The 18927-nt window shown below is 40.4% G+C and overlaps 1 protein-coding gene across 2 annotated transcripts in view; it reads right to left on the bottom strand.

Annotated features, from left to right (window-relative positions):
- Positions 1-18927, bottom strand: part of DNAH8 (dynein axonemal heavy chain 8) — a 321904-nt gene that overhangs the window by 238645 nt on the left and 64332 nt on the right. The window contains exons 21-22 of one of the 2 annotated variants that reach the window (XM_027525064.1): positions 8217-8364; positions 220-338 (exon numbers count right to left, since the gene is read on the bottom strand). In XM_027525064.1, coding sequence (XP_027380865.1) covers positions 220-338; positions 8217-8364 — 267 coding nt within the window. The remainder of the gene's footprint in view (positions 1-219; positions 339-8216; positions 8365-18927) is intronic. The other variant, XM_027525063.1, reaches the window with a different exon arrangement.

Below are 18927 nucleotides of genomic sequence, written 5' to 3'. Positions count from 1 at the left end.
AAAGCTGTAAGGACTGCTGTAGCTTGTCAGATTCCACAGTGTAGGATAGAAAATTATATTTTCTGGATTTTGTTATAAATCCACACAGATTGGCTGCAGAACTGCCTGGGGGGTGGGGGGTGGGGGGTGGGGGTGGGGAGGGAAACACCATTTGGGATTATCTGCAATCCTATGAAACATAATTCTGTGAAATTGCATGAGGTTGTTTCACAATAATACCTTCTTAAATTCATCTTCTTTATCATCTTTAACATCAGCCTCAGGCACAATATTAGCATCATAATCAGCACTTTCAACATCTTCTCCCTCACTTCCAAAAACAACGTGCTTTCTCAGCTCTATAGAAAAGATAAAATAAAAATAGAATATTTAATACTTAGCAATCGGTTTATTCTATATGACCAAACCTTCTTAGGAAGCTCCTTCTTTAAAAAATTCTTAATCGAAAAATTAAAAACTTGTTCCTAGGGAAATCACCCTTGAATTTAATTTAAATCAAGTACACTCTCAAACACACTCTTAGTATCTAGAATTAAGGAACATTTAAAGAGGGCTCTACATGTTAGCTTTCTAAAATATCTGTTTAAGTTTTGACTTTGCTAGCCTAACAAGCTGATATGTTTGTGTTTTTGATACTTCTGATGAAAACCACTTAAACTAAGTGAAAAATCTCTAAGAGAAAGAACACATGCTGTGGATATTTAAGCTCTGAGTTTTTGTTTGTTTTTTTAAAGCATACAAATTTATTTAATATAAGTTTTACATGACACAAGAGATTTCAAAAGGAAATTAAGATCCAAAGAAGTGATTAAACTTGCGGGGTTTCACACTAGGTTCGATAAAGAGTAGAAAATCATAGGAAAAATGTGATAGGACTACAAGTAGTAAACTGTGGGGATTTAGCAAGGCCCATTCATTCTGATTCCTCTCAGCATCCTCCCATCTTTGAAAATAAAGATGCTCCTTTCCTCTCTGGGTACATGGAAGTCTCTCAGATGAGAGGAGAAAGTAGAGGTTGGAGAGTCCTTCCCATACCACCTGGAGTGGCTCAGATAGTAAAGAAACTGCCAGCAATGCAGGAGACCCAGGTTCAAGCCCTGGGTCAGGAAGATTCCCTGCAGTAGGAAATGGCAACCCACTCCAGTGTTCTTGTCTGGAGAATTCCATGGACAGAGGAGACTGGTGGGCTACAGTCCACAGGGTCACAAAGGGTCAGACAAAACTGAGTGACTAACACTTTCACTTTCCTGTACCACCACCTCTCAAATTCCTTTAGCTTAAAATACTCAATATGCACGGTAGCACATTTGGGGGTGGTATGTTCTGAGCCCCAAAATTTCTCTCCTAACTTACATTTTCCCTTCTTTCATTTCCTTTCCCTTAAAAATTCTTTCTATGGTATGCCATACCAATACTAGAGAGGGGGTTCTGTAAACTTCTACTCCCCTCTTCCCTGTGCCCCGCCTAATGAATCTAAAGACTTGTTAATTTGATTAGCATATTGATGCTACTTTTCCAACAACTTTGCTTCATCGGTGGGATGAGCCCCTGTGTTTCCCCAAAAAAGCAAAGCTTTCTTCCAATAGTTTCAAATTTATCCCTTGCAAAAACTTCTCACATTTAGGAACTTTGGTGCAGAATCTTGCATGTGGATCATAACTGGCTATAACTCATTAAAGAAACACATTTAACATTTCTAGCAGTAAGTGATGGAGAAGGCAATGGCACCCCACTCCAGTGTACTCTTGCCTGGAAAATCCTATGGACGGCGGAGCCTGGTAGGCTGCAGTCCATGGGGTTGCTAAGAGTCGGACACGACTGAGTGACTTCACTTTCACTTTTCCCTTTTACGCATTGGAGAAGGAAATGGCGACTCACTTCAGTGTTCTTGCCTAGAGAATCCCAGGGACGGGGGAGCCTGGTGGGCTGCCGTCTATGGGGTCGCACAAAGTCGGACACAACTGAAGCAACTTAGCAGCAGCAGCAGCAGTAAAGTGAACATGGAAAAATATTAACAACTTTTAACTAAAAATAATGGTTTGTCTGATCTCTGGGTCGGGAAGATCCCCTGATGAAGGGAATAGCAACCAACTCCAGTATTCTTACCTGGAGAATTCCATGAACAAAGGAGCCTGGCAGGCTAGTCTGTGGGGTCGCAAAGAGTCAGACACAACTGAGCCACTAACACTTTCACACACACACACAATGGTTTTCCCTTCAAATTAAAACTACAAATTATCTATATTTATTACCTAAAATCCCCTCAGTGAATATATTATTTTCAGCACTTCTTACAGGTCTTATACATTTAGGAAAGCAAAATGTATTTTATATATTAAACAATTTGTTCACTGAATTAAATTGAAGTTTTTACTTAATGAAAATGTGCATTTTCACCTACGTTTTCCCTTATTACTGGAAAGGGATATTTGCCTGCACATGGCTTTCTCCTCTACCTGTCCACCTGTCTTTAACTTACAGTTCTTAACTTTCCATTGACTAGGTCTCAAAAAACTGCTGATTTTGTAGGCACAGCACAAACCCATTAATTAATTTCTATTGTGTGGGCCCTCTCTGTATTCAGGAGAACATTTTTGAATAGAAGAGCCTGAAAAGGACATTATAGAGATAATTTTTAAATTTTGGAGGGGGGGGTCTTTGTAAGTTATTTCTTTTTTTTGTTTGTTTGTTTCACATTTGATATTTAATATGTTTCAATGCCATTCTCCCATATCATCCCACCCTCGCCCTCTCCCAGAGTCCAAAACACTGTTCAATACATCTGTGTCTCTTTTGCTGTTTCACATACAGGGTTATCATTACCTTCTTTCTAAATTCCATATATATGCATTCAGTTCAGTTCAGTCGCTCAGTCGTGTCCAATTCTTTGCGACCCCATGAATCACAGCACGCCAAGCCTCCCTGTCCATCACCAACTCCCAGAGTTCACCCAGACTCACGTCCATCGAGTCAGTGATGCCATCCAGCCATCTCATCCTCTGTCGTCCCCTTCTCCTCCTGGCCCCAATTCTTCCCAGCATCAGAGTCTTTTCCAATGAGTCAACTCTTCGCATGAGGTGGCCAAAGTACTGGAGTTTCAGCTTTAGCATCATTCCTTCCAAAGAAATCCCAGGGCTGATCTCCTTCAGAATGGACTGGTTGGATCTCCTTGCAGTCCAAGGGACTCTCAAGAGTCTTCTCCAACACCACAGTTCAAAAGCATCAATTCTTCGGCGCTCAGCCTTCTTCACAGTCCAACTCTCACATCCATACATGACCACAGGAAAAACCATAGCCTTGACTAGACGAACTTTGGTTGGAAAAGTAATGATCTGCTTTTGAATATGCTATCTAGGTTGGTCATAAGTTTCCTTCCAAGGAGTAAGCGTCTTTTAATTTCATGGCTGCAGTCACCATCTGCAGTGATTTTGGAGCCCCGAAAAATAAACTCTGACACTATTTCCACTGTTTCCCCATCTATTTGCCATGAAGTGATGGGACCGGATGCCATGATCTTCGTTTTCTGAATGTTGAGCTTTAAGCCAACTTTTCCACTCTCCACTTTCATCAAGAGGCTTTTGAGTTCCTCTTCACTTTCTGCCATAAGGGTGGTGTCATCTGTATATCTGAGGTTATTGATATTTCTCCCAACAATCTTGATTTCAGCTTGTGTTTCTTCCAGCCCAGCGTTTCTCATGATGTACTCTGCATATAAGTTAAATAAGCAGGGTGACAATACACAGCCTTGACGTACTCCTTTTCCTATTTGGAACCAGTCTGTTGTTCCATGTCCAGTTCTAACTTTTGCCTCCTGACCTGCATACAAATTTCTCAAGAGGCAGATCAGGTGTTCTGGTATTCCCATCTCTTTCAGAATTTTCCACAGTTTATTGTGATCCACACAGTCAAAGGCTTTGGCATAGTCAATAAAGCAGAAATAGATGTTTTTCTGGAACTCTCTTGCTTTTTCCATGATCCAGCGGATGTTGGCAATTTGATCTCTGGTTCCTCTGCCTTTTCTAAAACCAGCTTCAACATCAGGAATTTCACGGTTCACATATTGCTGAAGCCTGGCTGGGAGAATTTTGAGCATTACTTTACTAGCGTGTGAGATGAGTGCAATTGTGTGGTAGTTCGAGCATTCTTTGGAATTGCCTTTCTTTGGGATTGGAATGAAAACTGACCTTTTCCAGTCCTGTGGCCACTGCTGAGTTTTCCAAATTTGCTGGCATATTGAATGCAGTACTTTCACAGCATCATCTTTCAGGATTTGAAATAGCTCAACTGGAATTCTATCACCTCCACTAGCTTTGTTCGTAGTGATGCTTTCTAAGGCCCACTTGACTTCACATTCCAGGATGTCTGGCTCTAGGTCAGTGATCACACCATCGTGATTATCTGGGTCATGAAGATCTTTTTTGTATAGTTCTTCTGTGTATTCTTGCCATCTCTTCTTAATATCTTCTGCTTCTGTTAGGTCCATACAATTTCTGTCCTTTATTGTGCCCATCTTTGCATGAAATGTTCCCTTGGTATCTCTAATTTTCTTAAAGAGATCTCTAGTCTTTCCCATTCTGTTGTTTTCCTCTATTTCTTTGCACTGATCACTAAAGAAGGCTTTCTTATCTCTTCTTGCTATTCTTTGGAACTCTGCATTCAGATGCTTATATCTTTCCTTTGCTCCTTCGCTTTTCACTTCTCTTCTTTTCACAGCTATTTGTAAGGCCTCCCCAGACAGCCATTTTGCTTTTTTGCATTTCTTTTCCACAGGGATGGTCTTGATCCCTGTCTCCTGTACAATGTCACGAACCTCAGTCCATAGTTCATCAGGCACTCTATCAGATCTAGGCCCTTAAATCTATTTCTCACTTCCACTGTATAATCATAGGAATTTGATTTAGGTCATACCTGTATGGTCTAGTGGTTTTCCCTACTTTCTTCAATTTAAGTCTGAATTTGGCAATAAGGAGTTCATGATCTGAGCCACAGTCGGCTCCTGGTCTTGTTTTTGCTGACTGTATAGAGCTTCTCCATCTTTGGCTGCAAAGAATATAATCAATCTGATTTTGGTGTTGACCATCTGGTGATGTCCATGTGTAGAGTCTTCTCTTGTGTTAGTATACTGTATTGGTATTTTTCTTTCTGGCTTACTTCACTCTGTATAATAGGTTCCAGTTTCATCCACCTCATTAGAACTGATTCAAATGTATTCTTTTTAATGGCTGAGTAATACTCCATTGTGTATATGTACCACAGCTTTCTTATCCATTCGTCTGCTGATGGACATCTAGGTTGTTTCCATGTCCTGGCTATTGTAAACAGTGCTGCAATGAACATTGGGGTACATGTGCCTCTTCCAATTCTGGTTTCCTCAGTGTGTATGCCCAGCAGTGGGATTGCTGGGTCATAAGGCAGTTCTATTTCCAGTTTTTTAAGGAATCTCCACACTGTTCTCCATAGTGGCTGTACTAGTTTGCATTCCCACCAACAGTGTAAGAGGGTTCCCTTTTCTCCACACCCTCTCCAGCATTTATTGCTTGTAGACTTTTGGATAGCAGCCATTCTGACTGGCATGAAATGGTACCTCATTGTGGTTTTGATTTGCATTTCTCTGATAATGAGTGATGTTGAGCATCTTTTCAAGTGTTTGTTAGCCATCCGTATGTCTTCTTTGGAGAAAGTCTATTTAGTTCTTTGGCCCACTTTTTGATTGGGTCTTTTATTTTTCTGGAATTGAGCTGCAGGAGTTGCTTGTATATTTTTGAGGTTAATTCTTTGTCCATTGCTTCATTTGCTATTATTTTCTCCCATTCTGAAGGCTGTCTTTTCACCTTGCTTATAGTTTCCTTTGTTGTGCAGAAGCTTTTAATTTTAATTTAATTTAATTTTAATTTGTTTATTTTTGCTTTTATTTCCAATATTCTGGGAGGTGGGTCATAGACGATCCTGCTGTGATGTATGTCGGAGAGTGTTTTGCCTATGTTCTCCTCTAGGAGTTTTATAGTTTCTGGTCTTACGTTTAGATCTTTAATCCATTTTGAGTTTATTTTTGTGTATGGTGTTAGAAAGTGTTCTAGTTCCATTCTTTTACAAGTGGTTGACCAGTTTTCCCAGCACCACTTGTTAAAGAGATTGTCTTTTCTCCATTGTATATTCTTGCCTCCTTTGTCAAAGATAAGGTGTCCATAGATGCGTGGATTTATCTCTGGACTTTCTATTTTGTTCCGTTGACTTATATTTCTGTCTTTGTGCCAGTACCATACTGTCTTGATGACTGTGGCTTTGCAGTAGAGACTCAAGTCAGGCAGATTGATTCTTCCAGTTCCAATTGCTCCAGTTCCAAGCAATCTTTCTCAAGATTGCTTTGGCTATTTGAGTTTTTTTTTGTATTTCCATACAAATTGTGAAATTATTTTTTCTAGTTCTGTGAAAAATACCGTTGGTAGCTTGATATGGATTGCATTGACTCTATAGATTGCTTTGGGTAGTATACTCATTTTCACTATATTGATTCTTCCAATCCATGAACACGGTATATTTCTCCATCTATTTGTGTCCTCTTTGATTTCTTTCACCAGTGTTTTATAGTTTTCTATACATAGGTCTTTTGTTTCTTTAGGTAGATATATTCCTAAGTATTTTATTCTTTTCATTGCAATGGTTAATGGAATTGTTTCCTTAATTTCTCTGTTTTCTCATTGTTAGTGTATAGGAATTCAGGGATTTCTTTACACTCGTTTTAAAAGTTTCTATGAGAAACATTTGAAGATGAAATACTTTTTATAATTATTTGTGTAATACAAGGTGACTAGACATATTTGGATTATGCAGAAATATAAAGAAAAATATGAATAAAACCATAATTCAATTATACAAAGAAAGTACAATTTATAAAAATTGTAAATTTTTTTATCATCTTATACTGCTGCTGCTGCTGCTGCTGCTGCTGTGTCGCTTCAGTCATGTCCGACTCTGTGCGACCCCATAGACGGCAGCCCAACAGGCTGCCCCATCCCTGGGATTCTCCAGGCAAGAATACTGGAGTGGGTTGCCATTTCCTTTTCCAATGCATGAAACTGAAAAGTGAAAGTGAAGTCACTCAGTCGTGTCGACTCTTAGCAACCCCATGGACTGCAGCCCACCAGGCTCCTCCATCCATAGGACTTTCCAGGCAAGAGTACTGGAGTGGGGTGCCATTGCCTTCTCCGCATCCTATACTAGTCTTGATTAAACCAGGTTTATTCATAATTAAACCACTCATGATTAAACTTAGTCATGATTAGACCTCTTAAAAGAAATATTTCCTCTTTCACTTGTTTTAATAAATAAAAAAAAGTAAATCATTTATAAACTTGAGTTTTAGCTAAGATCACTCGTATGTGTGTGCATTCAATCGTGTCTGACTCTTTGCAAGCTCATGGACTGTAGCCTCCCAGGCTCCTCTGTCCATGGGATTTTCCAGCCAAAAATACTGACGTGGGTTACCATTTCCTCCTCGAGGGGATCTTCCCAACCTAGGGATTGAATACACGTCTCTGGCATCTCCTGCATTAGCAGGCGGATTCTTAACCACTGTAAGCTAAGAGTTTCTCATCCTCAGCACTACTTTGTTGCTGGGGGCTGTCCTGTGCAATGGAGGATGTTCAGCAGCATCTCTGCCCTCTATTCAGATGATTGTCATGCAGTGTGACAACCAGCATGGTAGAATGAATACATAAAAAAGAAAAAGTTAACATAGCAGGCCAGAGACTGCTATCCACGTTAAGGCCTGCTTGCAAGATTGGTCCTTAACAGGTGTCTGGGAATTTGGATTTGGGGCTTCCCAGGTGGCTCAGTGGTACAGAATCTGTCTGCCAACGCAGGAGACATAGGTCGATCCCTGAGTAGGGAAAATCCCCTGGAGAAGGAAAAGGTAACCTGCTCCAATATTCTTGCCTGGGAAAACCCATGTGCAGAGGAGCCTGGTGGGCTACAGTCCATGGGGTGGCAAAAGAGTCAGACACGACTTATCAACTAAACAACAAGAACCTGGATTTCAGAGGGGTGCCACCATTCCCTAACTCATAAAAAGGGCTCACATGCCTACACTGTGCAAATTGCATGGTTTATGCTGAACACCTGATCTCCTTCATAGAGTCTGGAATTTTGGTAGATGCTAAGCACAGAGGGGCTTCTTGAGAGCATATCTGTAGCACTCGTGATTCAAACAGTTTAACCAGTCGCATTACCTGGTAAGTGTCTTGCTCCTTTCCCACTGTACTTAACTTCATAAATAGTCTCAAATATTGATATAAGTTCTTTGACAGCTTCTTCCACATGCTTACTTTTGTGGTTTAGAACCTCAGCCCATTCTTTTGTGTATGTCTATTAAATAAAGAAATGACTATTAATTTCCAGATACTTAAAACTACTGTGAAGCTTCTTAATATGACTTTAATTTGTCAAACTCTAATTAATGCTATTTGAAAATACCTAGAGATAGTAGCCAGTAGCATGACGATTCAGACTCCAAACTGGCAACAGCTAAAAGCAGCCTGAGAAACCTGTTAAGTCTCAAGCAAGGAAAAGGAGGAGAAAGAATAAAAATTCAAAGTTGTTTTGTTTTTTGGCCATGCCATGACGCATACAGGATCTTAGTTCCCTGATAGGAATGGAACCTGTGCCCCCTGCAGTGGAAGCATGGAGTCTTAACCACTGGACTTGCCAGGGAAGTGCCAAATTCAAAGTTTTTTTTACCTTACCTGATCCAATCACTCATCAAGATCTACACTCACATTCATATGAATAAAAAGAAAGAAGCCTGAAGACATAAGAGAGATAAAGATGTCACAAGTTGAAAGTGAGAACTGGTTTTAAAAATGACAATCCAAAGTGTTGTTTTGAGATTCAAATCAGACAAGGTTTTTAACTGAGCATCGTGTCATATGCCAGGCATCAATTTAAGAGCTTTATGTGTATGAACTCATTTAATTAAACGACAACCTCTTGGGATAGGTAACATTATTGTCCCCATTTCACAGATGAGAAAACTGAGTCTCAGAAAGAATAAAAAATTTGCCCAAGGTCACACAGTTGATGGTAAGAATAGGGGTTTGAAACCAGCTTTGTGTGATTCTAAAAGTCTGTGCTTTTTGCCTTTTGAATCTTTCTAATAACAAATACTTTAGGAAGAAATTGAAAACTAGTTAAATCCAGAAAAGAAAACTGGCTTATAAAACCGAACAAGCCTTTTGACATACACTGTCCATGCATTTTAGAAAAGAGAAAAGTAAATGGTAGCAGCCAACTTAGCCCTTTAAAATCACTTTTGCGAAGGAGCCTGAGCCTATCTATGCATTCTCTCCAGACACGCTTTGGGAGATCCCATAGTTTCCTTGCACAGCTCTCAGGCGTTCCTCTCTTGGCTATTAGATTGAGAGAAAGAGACTTCTAAGCTTTCCCCCAGATTTATACCACCTCACCTATATTTGAAACCATCTTCATCTTTTCTCAGTCTCAGGGGAAATGATGTTCCTCCTCTTACCAAAAGACAATCTCCCTTCCCTCCTATCCCCACCAACTCTTCAGACCTCATTCCTCCATTCATTCACTCCATCCTTTCTAATTTATTGAACACACTATTAAACTTTGGAATGCAATGGAGGCTGAGAGCCACTTTAGTCCAGCAGGGAAAACAAGTGTTAAGCAAGTGGACACAATTCCAGCTGATCACAGAAGACGGGACACACCTGTTCATATACACACACCCTCTATTTGCTTTGAAATCCCCTAAGGAGACACAAGAGACTCAGGTTTGATCCCTGGGTTGGGAAGATCCCCTGGAGGAGGAAATGAAAACCCATTCCAGGATTCTTACCTGGAAGTCCCATGGACAGAGGAGCCTGGTGGGCTACAGTCCATGGGGTTGCAAGGGAGTCGGACACAACTGAGCACACATACACACACATGTACAAGGAAGGAACCATACTACTAAACATGACAGATTAAACACATGTGTATTTTGGCACTCCCCTGGAAACCTCTACAAAATAACATAAAATCATCTTTTATGTTACAAGAGCATGCTCACAAGAATAAATGAGGATGCCATAAAATTCCTCTGTATGTTTTCAATACCATATAATAATGAAATTAATGGTATTTGACAATTGGTGCTAGTACAAATGAATATCCACTTGCAAAATAATGAAACTGGATCCTTACACCATACACAAAAACTAACTCAAAATGAAGCACAGATCTAAATGACAGCAAAAACCATAAAACTCTCAAAAGAAAACATAAGCATGTATCTTCATGATCTTGGATAAGGCAAAGTTTTCTTTGATATTTGACACCAAAGCAGAGCAGCAACAACAGAAACAGATGAAATGGACATCATCAAAATTTGAAACTTTGTGGCTTCAAAGGATACCATCAAGAAAGTGAAAAGACAACCCACAGAATGGGAGAAAAATTTTGCAATCTGATAAGGGACTAGTATCCAGAACATACAAATAACTATTACAACTAAAAACTAAAAAGTCAGATAACCCAATTTTACAATGAACAAACAATTTGAATCAGTTCAGTTCAGTCGCTCAGTAGTGTCCAACTCTTTGCGACCCCATGAATTGCAGCACACCAGGCCTCTGTCCATCACCAACTTCCAGAGTTCACCCAAACTCATGTCCATCGAGTCAGTGATGCCATTCACCCATCTCATCCTATGTCATCCCCTTCTTCTCCTGCCCCCAATCCCTCCCAGCATCAGAGTCTTTTCCAATAAGTCAATTCTTCGCATGAGGTGGCCAAAGTATTGGAGTTTCAGCTTTAGCATCAATCCTTCCAATGAACACCCAGGACTGATCTCCTTTAGAATGGACTGGTTGGATCTCCTTGCAGTCCAAGGGACTCTCAAGAGTCTTCTCCAACACCACACTTCAAAAGCATCAATTCTTTGGCACTCAGCTTTCTTCACAGTCCAACTGTCACATCCATACATGGCCATTGGAAAAACCATAGACTTGACTAGACGGACCTTTGTTGCAAAGTAATGTCTCTGCTTTTGAATATGCTATCTAGGTTGGTCGTAACTTTCCTTCCAAGGATTAAGCATCTTTTAATTTCATGGCTGCAATTACCATCTGCAGTGATTTTGGAGCCCCCCAAAATAAAGTCTGACACTGTTTCCACTGTTTCCTCATCTATTTCCCATGAAGTGATGGGACCAGATGCCATGATCTTAGTTTTCTGAATGTTGAATAGACATTTCTAATACCACTTAATACGTACTAAGAAGGCGATAATCAAGAAGATGGATACTAAGTGTTGGCAAGGGTGTAGAGAAACTGGAACCCTCACGTACTGCTGGTGGGAATGTTAAATAATGCAGCCAGTTTGGAAAAGTCTGACTGTTCTTCAAAAGATTGAACATGTACTTAACACATAACCCAACAATTCCACTCCTAAATATATGCCCAAGAGAAATGAAAATATGTCCCTGCAAAAACTTTTACATTTATATTCACAGCAGCATTATTCATAAAGGCCAAAAAGTGAGAATCTGAATGTCCATTAACTGATGAATGGATAACTAAAACATGGTCCACCCACACAACGCACTATGATTCAACAATAAAAAGAAATGTAGTACTGATACATGGGACAATATGAATGAACACTGAGCTAAGTCAAAAAAGCCAGTCATAATATACCATATTCCATATGATTCCTTTTGTAAGAAATGTCTACAGTAGACAAATCTATCGAGACAGAAAGCAAATCAGTGGTGGCCTAGGGCTGGGAGGGTTGAGAGAAAATTATATTGACTGCTAATGAGCATGGGATTTCTTTGGGGGAGATGAACTGTTCTAAAATTGATTGTGGTGACAGTTGCACAATTCTGTCACTATGTTAAAACCACTGAATTGTACGCTTTTTTTTTGGCTGTGCCACATAGCTTACCAGATCTTAGTTTCCCAACCAGGGATCAAACTCATGCTTCCTGCAGTGGGAAGCACAGAGTCCTAACCACTGGATCGCCAGGCAGTTCCCAAATTGTACACTTTAAATGGGTGAATTATATTTCAATAAATTTGTCAAAAAACAATAGCTAGTGCCAGAAATAACTGGAAGCAAGAATTGAGGGGAATGAAGCAAGGAAAAGAGAAGTGGGTGAGTGAAGGCAGCTTGTGTGAGCATTTGTAGAAGTTTAGTTGTGAATAAGAAGTGAAGGAGATGTGAGAGCATTTTTTGTTTGCTGGCAAGAAAAGAAGGAGAATATATTTGACTACTAGGGGGTGGAGTCCCCTAGAGAGGACAAAGCTGAAGATCTAGAAGAAGGAAGACTGGCGGAGGTAGGCTGCCAAGAACAAGAAGGCGTGGACTCCAGAGCCCACGAGTAGGACCTCAATTATGAAAAGAGGTGAGAACTTTCTCCACGGAACCAGAAGGAAAGAAGAGTTGGATGAAGAAGTCAGCAATGCACCAAGAGCTCTGGGATGGTACAAACTATTTACATGACTTTAATTCAGGAAACTACAAGTAATCCCTGCAACTCCATGAAATCCAGCTTGGGAGACAGTCCGGGTGCAGGCTATTCTCCGTTTGCCTCCTGCAACCCATTCCTAGCTCTTCTCTGCTCTGCCCTGTGCAGAGGGAAGCTGCCTCCTGGCGTTCCCTGATTCTCTAATTTCCGGCTGGGTTTGACCCAGTGGGACGTACCAGCAGAAAATAGGAGAGCGGGAGAGAAGGGTGCCTCCCACTCCCTCCTTGGCAGAGGAGGGTAGGGCTGCATCTCTGGTAGAGGCTGTGTCTCTTCACAAATTCAGCTCCTACAGGATGAGCCCCTCCCCGTGGTTCCAGTTCTCACTGGACTTTGAAAGCACTCTTTCCTCCTTTGGTGCCTTCAGCCCCAGCGGTGCTGATGACTTTCACCCTTGAGACTCCTGGAGTGTCTCACCTTGCTGGGCTCTGCACCGATACCATCCCAAACACAATAATCCAGCCCTATCCTAGTTCCTGAACCCTGATCAAAGAACTCACATTTGATTCTTGCTATGAATTTGGGCTTCCCTGGTGGCTCAGAGGATAAAGCGTCTGCCTGCAATGCAGGAGACCCAGGTTCAACCCCTGGATTGGGAAGATCCCTTGGAGAAGGAAATGGGAACCCACTCCAATACTCTTGCCTGGAAAATCCCATGGACAGAAGAGCCTGGTGGGCTACAGTCCATGGGGTCGCAAAGAGTCAGACACGACTGAGCGATGTCAATTTCACTTTATGAATTAGGTCACCTCAGATAACCATGACAGCTCATACTGCCAAGAAAGCCAGGAGTAAGAAACTTAGATGTACACATTCCATTGCAAAGAAATTTCCTGTCTCAGTTGGCGACCAGTGGCACAGCTATCCTCTTTAACAAGTGGCAAAATAATGCCATGAGATAACAGACTACAAAAACTGCCTCCATGTGATGTCACTACCAGTTGGGTAGTACCCAACTTTGTGAGATGCCTCACAAAGCAAGGCATCTTTTCCTAATAAGGACCATATCTCTTCATGAGAAGAACAGCTAGTCCTTGAAGATTAATAAGATCATTCCCACAGCTGAGTGAAGAACAAATTGCAGTACCAAGGAGCATGCCAGGGATGAAATGGAAGGCAGTCAAACTGATTTTGTGAGCAGCTTTCTATTTTTAAAAATTGAGATATAATTCATATAACACAAACTGACCCTTGTAAAGTATACAGTTCATTGATTTTTAGTATACTCACAAAGCTGGGGAGCATCACTGACATCTGATTCCAGAATATTTTCATCATCCCCAAAAGAATCCCCCTATATCCATTAGCAGTCACTCCCCATCACTCTAGCAACCACTAATCTACTTTCTGTCTCTATGGAGCCAGGTTGATTTTGTGGATAGAATTTTTAATACCCTTTCATATATTTTCCTGTGTTCTCCTGTCTTAACTTGGATCATAATATTGCCCTGATTTCTGATTCCATTTGTATATCTATCAATATACAGATATGTTGATCATGGTCCAGCAAGGAAATACACGCCACTCCAGCTATTTTAACAGACAGAATGAGAGAATTCAAATATTTTAAAAATTGGTAAAACAACTTTTAAAGGATCAAAATGGCAAAAAGGAACACAGAGGTCACAGAAAGTAACTGCAGGAAGCAGCTCCCATCCCCGGGCATGGAGGAGCCCAGGGAGGAGGGTGAAGTTATTGGAACCTGGTACCGGGAGGTGAGGGAGATGCTCAGCTAGCAGGGCTGCCTCAGAAGCTCAGAGAGGGGCCTCTTGATGTTGGTATATCTGAGAGACACATGAGGCTGATTCTGGAAAGGCCAGAAGAAGCTAGGGCCTGGGACTAACAACCACTGCCAGGGTAATGGTGTCAGCAACAGAAGGCAATACAAGGAAGAGCAAGCTGTTTTCTCCTCCAGCCTCCTTCTATTACCTATACTGCAAGCTTAAAAGGGAGCCAACTGGCCAAGGATAAATGTAATTTGCAGAGTCCCAGCCCCAACATCATAGAGTAGAAGGACTAATTGGAGCTAACAGAAGATAGCTTTTAAATAATTATCAAAATCTGTCCTATAACCACATCCTTATCTTAGATGTCCCAAGATAAGGAATACTTGCCATTACTGCAAATAGGCCCTGGTTCCCAATACGGTCTGAAACCACTGGGTAGGCAAAATAACCTTGCACCCATCCCCAGATCAACATTATGTATGCCATGTTTCCAAAACTGATTTCTCTCCGAAGTGTTATCCAATGTGTTTTGTCATTACAAATCTTATTCTGTCTTCACTGTAATGGTCTACCTAAGTGACAGGCTTGTGTGAAGGCAGCCCATGTGTTACTCAATCTTGGCTCCCTCTAGGACACGTGACTGGGGCACACTGATTGACAAACACGCTCTTCCAAGTTTCACCTCCTGTATCTTGACTGGGGCCACCCACGTAACCACCACATTCACACTTGGTCTCCCTTTATCCTCATCTCCCTTGTTTGGGTGATCTGCTTCTTCTATGCATATGAAAGTCCTGTGTTTATATGTTCAAAGAAAATTTTCTTTGGTAGTGTGAATTTCACCCGACTGAGAAGAGGACAGTGTCAGAACAGTTATATGCACACACCAATAGAAATGATTTTCATTGTCAAAAGCACAAAATGAAAAAAATTAATGGAGAAATGTCCCTACTCCTTTGTATGCTGTTAGTTTATAAGTGAGACCTGGTATGAAGTACATGGGCTTCCCTGGTAGCTCAGCTGGTAAAGAATCTGCCTGCAATGCAAGAGACCCTGGTTTGATTCCTGGGTCAGGAAGATCCCCTGGAGAAGGAAATGGCAACCCACCCCAGTATTCTTGGGCTTCCCTGGTAGCTCAGATGGTAAAGAATCTGCCTGCAAAGTGGGAGACCTGGGTTCAATCCCTGGGTTGGGAAGATCCCCTGGAGAAAGGAACAGCTACCCATTCCAGTATTCTCGCCTGAAGAATTCCATGGAAAGAGGAGCTTGGCAGGCTACAGTCCATGCGGTCACAAAGAGTCAGACACAACTGAGTGACTTTCACTTTCATAATCAGATTTCAGGATGAGCGAGAAGGCAGTGACAAGCTGTTACCCCCTCATCCCCAGGCAGGAAACAGGAGACTTCTTTGGAAACTTTAATTGCTGGAAAAAGACCTATACGACATTTGAAGGAATCTCCCTCCTAAAATAACATGGAGCCCAGGAATAGAGCAGACTCTTTGCCAACCCAAGAAATACCACCCAAGGTATATTAGGGATGCAGAAATAATACTATAAAAACAGGTGAAAGTTAAAAATGAGTGCCATCCCTAGCACCTAGGGTATGATCTTCAAATATCATTTTCCACCAGTAACACTGAAGGGCTAGATGGAAAATTGAGTTATCCCAGATCTGGGACAGGAAATGTACAAGATGAACCTAAGATTTCCAGTGGTTCCAGGAAGCAAGAAAGCTTTCAAAGACTACAAGACTCATATCAAAAACACAGAAGCCTGCCTGAAGAATTCCACTGGACAAAGATGATAAAATTTAAATAGAAAAAAGAATAATGACTTCCATGGACTGAATCCCTCAAATACATAATAATCCATCCATACATAATGATCTTTAAATAATTTAAACTACAATGAGTATTTTAGAAGTTACCAGTGAGCCAACTCATTATTTTGAAAACTGGTATATAAAAGGAAAACTGAAGCACTAAACTTGAATTTTCTATACATCGTTCCATAGTAACCAACCAATTAATGAAGGAAATTTCTTCTTTATAGAGGTATTTTATCCATAAATGCTAAAGTCAGAAAATCAACATTTTGCAATCTCTAGGCAACAATAATGGCTCTAGGCAATAATAATCAAAGATTGCTAAACTCCTCAGGAGAAAAGTTGGTGGGAAACTTTATAATGATGGATAAAGCTGACTGTATTTGAGCCCACTAATTAATCTTAAAATCACAAAAAGGGAAACAACAATAAAATGTGCCTCCTGATGTGAAGCAATAGGAAGTACACAGTGAACTATTCTGGCAGGAAAAGCAAAAGCAACTGAACCTGAACTGAATCAATCCTCCAGATAATTAAAATACATAGGAAATTCAAGGAATAGAGGACTAGGTCAACATGTTAAATCACACTACTGGGACTTCTCTGGTGTTTCAGTGGCTAAGACTTCATGCTTCCAATGCAAGGGGCCCAGGTTCGATCCCTGACCAGGGAACTAGATCCCACATGCCCCAACTGAGAGTTCGCATGACGCAACTAAAGATCCTGTGAGCCACAACTCAGACCCAGTCCAGCCAAATAAAATAAATAAATGATATATATATATTTTGATTTTTAAAAATCATACTACTAGGATATAATAAGCAAAAGTCTAAAACATGGAAAATTCTATAGGACAAATGATCCCATTTCTTCAATAAATAAACAGCATTAAAAGAAAGAAGAAGGCAAAAAAAAAAAAAAAAAAACTTCGAATAGACATTTCTCCAAAGAAATGTACAAATGGCCAAAAACCACATGAAAGATGCACAACATCAGCAATCATTAGGAAAAGGCAAATCAGAACCACAAGGAGACTTCACATCCATTCAGAGTATTATGAAAAATGTTTTAATTTTCAAAAATGAAAAATAAGAACTGTCAGCAAGCAAGCAGAGAAACTGGAACCCTTGTTGTACACTGCTAGTGGGAAGGTAAAAGAGTATGGCCACCGTGAAAAATACTTGGTGATTTCTCAAAAGCTAAACATAGAATTACCATATGACCAGTAATTCCACTCTGAGTATATACCCAAAAGAATCGAAGGTAGGGACAGATAATTACACACTAGTGCTTAACTCATCATTAAAAGGTGGTAAGAGCCCAAATGTCCACTGACAGATGAATGGATAAACCAAATGTGGCGTATATATATCACAGAACATTTCAGATCTAAAAAGGAACTAAATTCTGATACATGCTACAATAGGATAACCTTGAAAACATTATGCTAAGGGAAGTAACACAGATACAAAAGGGCAATATTGCATGATTTCACCTACATGAGATACTTAAAATAGACAAATCCATAAACATAGAAAGCAGAATAGAGGTTACCAGGGATTGGGTGGAGAGAAGGAAAATGGGAAGTCATTGTTTCATAGGTACAGAGTTCCTGTGTAAGATGATTTAAAAAAATGTTCTGTAAATAGATGGTTACAAAACACTGAATTTTACTTAATGCCACTGAACTGTACATTAAAAATGGTTAAAATTATAAAGTTTGCAGTATGTATATTTTACTGCAATAAAAAATTACAAGCCAAGAAATGGGAGATGACAAAAAGAAATTTAAAAGATATATAAATCAAATGCAATCTGTGAATCTATTTGGTTCCTAATTCAAACATACCAACTCTAAAAACAGTTTCTACAAAAGCTAAATATATTCATAACCTATGACTATGACCCAGCAAACTCACTTAGAAGAATACACTCACCAAAACAGGTGCTTAGGTTCACAAAAACAAAACAAAAAGCAACCACCTACAAGAGTTCTCAGTGCATATAACCAAAAGCTGTGAACTATCCAAAGGCCCCAAACAGTAGAGTAGACACATAAAGTGTAATAAACTCAGACACTAGTCATATGTAATATGACACTGAAATACTAGTCAGCAATGAATGAGATTGAAAGAACTAGTGTCTCATGCAACTACACAGATGACTCTCACAGCCCCTGAGCAAAATAAGCCAGACATAAGGAATGTATGCGCCTTGATTTCATTTGCGTGAAGTTCAAAACAAGTGAAACTAATGTACAGTGATAGAAGCCAAAATGTTGAGGACTTTGGGGTAGAGGGTGCTTGCTGCCTGGAATGGAGCAGAAGGGATCATTTGCAATGAAGAAATGTTCTATACCTTGCGGTGGAGAAGGGTACAAGGGTACGTCATATGTAAACATTCACTGAATAGTGCACTTAAGATTTGTGCACTTTGCTGTATACACATGATATCTCAATTAAAAAAAAAAAAGATATGGGCCTAAAGTGAGAAGTTGAAGCTACAGCTTTTATGGGGACTTTTTTCCCCCATAAACAAACAAACAAAAAACCAAATGAGGCCTTGGATCCCTCACAAGGGTAGCAGATAGGAACTTGAGACCTACCCTTGCCCTCCCTGCCACACCATCAGGCAAATCAAGGGCCACGCTCTTCAGGACAGTCAGCAATCTCGGTTAAGGCTCTAGGAGAGACAGATACAGTCTCCCTTAGAAATTTACAACCACTAGCTCACCCTCACTCAAGTTTATGGCTTGAGATCACACTACCTCAAAGTTTTGAAAAAGAACTACTCAGAGACCTTGACCCATGACCGCTACAATCTGGGGATGCAGGGGCTGCTCCATGC

This window comes from Bos indicus x Bos taurus, chromosome 23 (genome assembly GCF_003369695.1).
Source record: "Bos indicus x Bos taurus breed Angus x Brahman F1 hybrid chromosome 23, Bos_hybrid_MaternalHap_v2.0, whole genome shotgun sequence".
In the NCBI taxonomy this organism is placed as follows: Eukaryota; Metazoa; Chordata; class Mammalia; order Artiodactyla; family Bovidae; genus Bos; species Bos indicus x Bos taurus.
The sequence above is the reverse complement of the archived record's forward strand: the minus strand, read 5'-3'. Positions and strand labels throughout refer to the sequence as shown.